The following is a 6188-nucleotide window of genomic DNA, read 5'->3' on the forward strand; positions in this document are numbered from 1 at the left end:
CCTCGGCAATTTGGCTTGACTTCTTTCAACAACAGGGGAAGAAGTTAAAAGCTGTTAGAAAATTACCTGAAAATTAAGCAAAAAAACAAAAAAAAAGTAAAAATAAATCAAATTTAGAAAAAGACAAATCAAAAAAAATAGAGGGAGATAAAATAGTTAAAAAATTAATAATACTTATAAATCTAGTTTTCTGGATATTTTCCCCTTATTTTTATTATCTTCTGATATTTTTTCCTCTGTCCCTTTTTTTTATAACTAATTTTCCAGTCTTTTTCTTTTCCTTATTTCTTGCAATTTGTAGGACATTTCTTGCCAAGCCGCTCTTTTTCTCCCACGTTTATGAAAGAATTCAAACCAATGTGTTTAGGATTCAGAGGTTTAAATACTTATGAAAGGCGTCTGAATACAGCACAGGAAAAGTGACGTCGATCCAGGTTTTAAAGGGTTAAAGAGCTGCTCCATTTTAAGTAGAAAGCAACAACCTTTTGAGCTGACAGATGCAAATCACAATGAGAAGTCTGAAAGTAGTCTACCAATTATTAAGAGGCAGCGTCATACTTCTGATTCCTTTTTATTATAGTGAAAACAGCTATAAACAAGACACAAAATGGGAAAAAATAATTATCAAGAAAACAGAAATTCCACAACTCTTCTCTGTTATGTTAAGAACATTTTCTCCAAATTAACACTATAAAAAGTCTACTTAGTGAGAGAAAGGCCTCTGGACTGCAGCTGGCTGATGATGCGGAGGATTATGTCGTCTGTGTGTGTAAACTGTTAAAGTCTGTCAAAGTGTTGGTGGGATCCCAAACTGCAGTTTCCTTTTTCTTAAATGATGCAAAGATTCCTCTGGTGTTTGTGGGTTTTGTTTTCTCTCTTTCTTTTTGGTGTTGTGGCGTCGTCTGCTACGATGCTGACCAAGCTTTCTTCCATTCCACAAACTCATCTAGCAGCACTGGCCCTGCAGACAAAGCAGCAACAGAAATAATACTGAAACAGATCCAGCACTTATCTGGGTTGCTGGTCAATGTGAGAAATCACGCAGCACCAAGCATTTACAAAATCAGACCTGTTCAGTTTTTTACTCTTTTTTAAAATTTTGTATGCAAAACATCACAGAAAGAAGCTATTGAATAATGCATAGAATGTTTTAAAAAGTTGGCCCATCAATGATTTAATACAGATGAAAGTGCTAAATTTATACCCTAAATGGGTATTTACACACACACACACACACATATATATATTTTTATTTTTTTTCCCTCTCAAAATGTAATTCAATGGACAACTACTAAATTACAAAACTACTATTGAATGAACTACGATTACAATAAAGTTAAATCAAGTAGCTACTGCCATATAATAAACCTGAATACACTACTTTTATTACATTTCTTAACATTTAATATAATACGATTATAAGGAAGTTTAAGTGCTTCTTTAAAGAAATATTATTATTGCAAGTATTATTATAATAAAATAAGTCAAAGCGGGGCCCATGGTGCTTTTATTTTAAAGGACCTGGCTTGTCTCAGGACAGAAGTGTTGATGTTTTTGCTGTGGACTTGAAGCTTCCAGTCAACAGTTGGATGTTAACATTAGCAGAAAGTTAAACAGATTCCGCGTCTGCTTGAACCGTGAGGATTCATTCACTGTGAATGAGCAACAATCAAACTGCTCTCCAGTTCATACATTACTAATATTTGCAAGTCACACTGGTGCTCCGTGGTCGCAAAATGTGACTTCACATTCACAATCGGAGCACTGCAGATATAAATAAACCCCTCACCTGCTCACACTACTGCCATTTCCAAACATTAAGTTCTCTGTCAGCTGGAGACAAACTAACAGCTCTTCAGTTCATATATTAATGGTGTTTGTAAATCGCAGTAATACTCCATGGGTGTGAAATGTAACTAAACAGTCATGGTGTGTAGCTCTGCAAAAGCCCTGCTCTCTGTGTGTGTGTGTGTGTGTGTCCCCATAAAGGGGAGTGAGAGAACCAAAACGCCGGTGGTTAATAAACAAAGTGACAATTTTTACTCTATGTTCGCCGTCAAGTCATTTTATACATTGCACATGGAACAAGTCGTGATACCTTGAGTACATTCACATATCACCCACCCCTACCTTTCAGTTCCACTTTCACTGCGCCTGACCTTCAACTACTCCATCTTAAGTCTTTATTTGAACAAAGTTTCTCAGTATAGAGACTGGTAGGATTTTTTTTCATCACATAGGCAGAAATAGGCTTCTACAGTAAACAGTCATCCTGACCTTTGAGGGAACGGAGAGAACCAGAGTCTAAATGGAGGAAGCTATCATATTAGCTGTGGTGCATCATGTGGTGTCATATAACTCCTGCTCTGCTGAATGAGAGACCAAGAGAGATTCCCTCTCTGCATCCACCAGTGAAACCAGGCCTGACAAAACTGCAGCAACAGAGCCCAAAGAAAAACCTATTAAGGGCCAGTTGCACAGTTAATTGAGAGTCACTTTGACTTTTCTGGTCTAGAAAACAGATTTAAAGTCAGAAAACTTTCCGTTTTAGTGTGCATGTGTGTGTGTGTGCGGCATTTTGTGTCATTCCGTATCCCCTCTCTCTTTTTTGTGGGTCTATGAATGCAGCACTGAACAATTCATAGCAGCAGATTGTGGAGTTTGAGTCATGGGGTTGATAATTGATCGGTTAACCAATCAGAGCTGATTGATGGGTGAGAGGAGCAGCTGCTGCAGAAGCAAGTAAAAGCAAAGTTTGAGACCCAGCACAATAAAGGCCAAAGCTTCAATTTCTCTGCATCTGATGTCCTGTTACAGCCAGTACAGAGTACATCTGCTCTGAGTTTGCTGCAATCCATTGCTGAACGGGATATATACTGTATTACAGCAGAGCTCCTGATGAACGGTCCAGCTCCAAAATTATAAAATCAATATGTGGCGGTAGATGTTTTAACACACTTTGATATTACACACAAAGTGCTTTTCAGAATTAAGCTTTAAAAAGATTGTACATTAATATTATTTTAAACTTTCATTGAGTTTATTTTTTTAAACAATATAAGTCCTAATTATAAATACCAAATATTCATTAATTTTCAGAGTTTTAACCCTTTAAATGCCAGGTTGTTGCCATGATGCCACTATGTTTTTAGATGAAAAAAACTTTTTAAAAAAATATTTTCAATATACTACATGCAAAGTAGATTTGTTTTTTTAATGATCACAGCCTGGGACATGTCAATGAATTTGCAGCAGCATTGATTGTGACAGAGCACTAAGTGGAAATATGTTTTTTCTCCATATGCCAAATATGACAAAAAATGACATCGTCAGGTGGGAAATAGTAGAAATGACAAATTCCAAAAGCCCAGGGTGACAACCCGGAATAATACAGTGCTTGTTTTTATGCTTTGATGGCTGTGGGATCAAAACTTGCAGTTTAAATGGGTTTCAATGGTGCATTTTTTGCACTTAACAGTATGAATGTAACAATTTTGTTTACACAGTGTATTTTAGACTACTTGCAGGAACTGAGCTGAAAATTCCAAGATTAAACAAAAACTACATAATCTTGACAAAATATATGCCATATGCATGAACACAGTCGGTCACAATCGTGGCGGGCCATCACAAATAGAAGAATGTGTGGGAAAACCAACATTTCTGGGTTGACTGAAGCCTCTGTGTGAGGCTGCTGTAAAATAAAAGTTGTTAGTGAGCTGCTTTTTTACTTACAAGCTCCGTCTTCATCGTAGTTACTGAGGTCTGTGTTGATGGTCCTGCTGAACTCCAGAACATTATACCACTGGTCCTTATTCATCCCCTTGTACTTGGACTGCTGTGGGAGGGAGGAGTTGGGAGGGCAATTAGAGGAAGAAGGAGTTATTTTGCAGAGATACTCTACTGATGTCACAACCAGCTACAGTCCTTATTCAAGCTTTTATAACAAAATTAATAACTGCAACATTACTCTAGTTGATCCAAACAAGTGAGAGTAAGAATTTACCTCCAGGAACTGGTGGAAGACTGGGAAGAGTGGCCACGTCCTCCCCAGCAGCAAGCGCAGCATGGACTTAGCCGTGTCCATGTCCAAACTCCTCTGGTCCTTATCCTGAGGACAAGCAAAGGCACAAAGACAACAGTAAGGGACAGAACTGTTGTGACAGTTTCACTCCCTGTTTTGATCCTGTGACTCCAGGGCCCAGTTAATCAAAAATTTTAATCCAGATCAGAATGATCACGAAATGGAAATCCCATGTTTTGCTATCCTGGATCAGCTAATACATTTTACTTTTGTGACGTTTTTTCAAAGCAGCACTGGGCTAGATCTCCCTGATCCAGATACAAACTGCTCAAGACCAAATCCACATAACCAGTGTGCTATATGGGACGACATGTCATGATGTATGTCTACCAACAAACAATCTGAAATTACCACTTATCACTGTAGGAGATGTCAAAGAGAATAAAACTGAGATCTTTGAGATTATAATTTTTTATATTTTTTGTTTGATTTTGACAGCTATCTGGGGGATTATATTATAGGACATCCTTTAAAAAGTACATATGTATTAACAATACTGTACTGCAAGGCCTAATAGGTTGCCTAATGTCTACTTTATCTAATTTATCACAGTAACTGTTAAAAAGTCAAATGTAAAATATAAACAAATGTATATTTGAAAAATCTAAAAAAAAAACAAAAAAAAACATATGGATCTAATCCAATTTCAGAATCCTTTTTTATCCTTTGAAAAACCCACTTTCAGGATTTAATCCAATCTGATAGCCAAAATCTGATCAGATTATCGGAACAACTGGGCCCTGCTGATAGTCACTTTTCCACAGAGCTCTCTGGTAATATTCAATCTGACTGCTGGAAAACAAGGCTGCACATTTACTGAACTAAGATCTCAACCTGGAGTACATCTGTACTATCACTGCAGGTGAGAACTGAAATGTTGAAACACTGGAGAACAGCAGAAACAAGATCTTCATGTGGCGTTAAAGTGTTCTCTAAACAAAAAAAACGTACTCTTGCAAAGTCGAAGGCGTATCTGTAGATGTTTTTGAAGACTGCAGAGTCACTGAGCTCACTGCGCAGATAATCCAGTTTACTCTGTAACCTCTCTGTGCAGTCACACCTGCAGAAAACAAACACAATTAAAGTTCAACAGTTTTTCTTATAGGTCTACTGACAAGTGACAGCCGTGAGGTGTCGGCGCAAAAAGGAATAGATGGAAATGTAGGTCATGATAACAGGAGCATCTCATTTGTAACATTGATTTTTAGCACATGAAAAGTTTCTTACTGTAACAACGTCATTCCCCTGAGCCACTCCTCTTTTGTGAAGAACCCCATACTTGCTGCTTCTAGATGCCAGGCTAAAACTAACATGATAATCTACAAGAAAGAGAGAGAGGCCATGAGTTTAAGCTTTGCTAACATTTAAATAAACATGGGGCATGTGCACAGTGTCTTCAGTCGTCACACTGTGGATCGTTGTCTACAGTCTCCATAGACTGTAAAAAGGACATAAATAATGATGATAAATAAAGCCTGTCAAGGTCAGGGAGAAGAGAGGTGGACTCACATTCTCTGGTTCCACACCGATGTCTTCACAGAACTTCTCCATGGCCTCCGGACCGACAACCTTGTCGGGGCCGGCGTACTCGTGGAACCAGGCCAGGCACTTCTTAATGGAAAACAGCCTGTCAGCGCTGATGGGCCTTGCACCGCGGATCTGAGGCCGGGTAAAACTACAACACAGACCAAAGCATTGGGTTTAGAGTTATACAAATACATTTTAAAAAATACTAATATCTGTTGTCCAAGTGATTGATTCTACGCAAGCTGCAACTAAACAAGGTTTGTTTTACATATATGCAGAGGTAGGTCTAGGCAGTTCCAGGAAAAGCCCAGGTAACATGTCCTGTTACAATAACCTAAAATGTGTCAATACTTTAGCTGAGTCATACACAAGTGAAGACAAGAAATCAAGTCTAGATTAGTGTGTGGTAAATGTGAAAATATGTAATTAATAATGACACAGCTATAACTTTCCACCATGCAGAGCAGGCGAAGCTCTCCATAATCCATTTTTCCTCTGCAGCAGTTTGAAGAGTTTGTGCCGCAGGGTGTATAATTGATCTAACAATCCGTCCAGAGCTGATCAGATGCAACTGACA

The 6188-nt window shown here is 38.1% G+C and overlaps 1 protein-coding gene across 1 annotated transcript; it reads right to left on the reverse strand.

Moving 5' to 3' along the window:
• Positions 1–555: 555 nt before the first annotated feature.
• LOC121939413 (DCN1-like protein 5) lies at positions 556–5755 on the reverse strand. Its single transcript, XM_042482428.1, has 6 exons — positions 5594–5755; positions 5312–5403; positions 5036–5144; positions 4007–4111; positions 3736–3838; positions 556–961 (listed from the first exon to the last, which is right to left on the reverse strand). The coding sequence occupies exons 1-6, from the start codon at positions 5633–5635 to the stop codon at positions 906–908; spliced, it is 507 nt and encodes a 168-aa protein (XP_042338362.1). The 5' UTR covers positions 5636–5755; the 3' UTR covers positions 556–905.
• Between the last annotated feature and the right edge of the window lie 433 nt (positions 5756–6188).

The sequence above is a fragment of the Plectropomus leopardus genome, unplaced genomic scaffold (assembly GCF_008729295.1).
Source record: "Plectropomus leopardus isolate mb unplaced genomic scaffold, YSFRI_Pleo_2.0 unplaced_scaffold4788, whole genome shotgun sequence".
In the NCBI taxonomy this organism is placed as follows: Eukaryota; Metazoa; Chordata; class Actinopteri; order Perciformes; family Serranidae; genus Plectropomus; species Plectropomus leopardus.

Coding starts and splice junctions, on each gene's coding strand:
- LOC121939413 (XM_042482428.1), bottom strand. CDS start 5,635: ATGGAGAAGTTCTGTGAAGACATCGGTGTGGAACCAGAGAAT. Junction 3,839..4,006: donor TCTTCCACCAGTTCCTGGAG/GTAAATTCTTAC, acceptor TCCCTCCCACAG/CAGTCCAAGTACAAGGGGAT. Junction 962..3,735: donor CTACGATGAAGACGGAGCTT/GTAAGTAAAAAA, acceptor CTTTGTCTGCAG/GGCCAGTGCTGCTAGATGAG.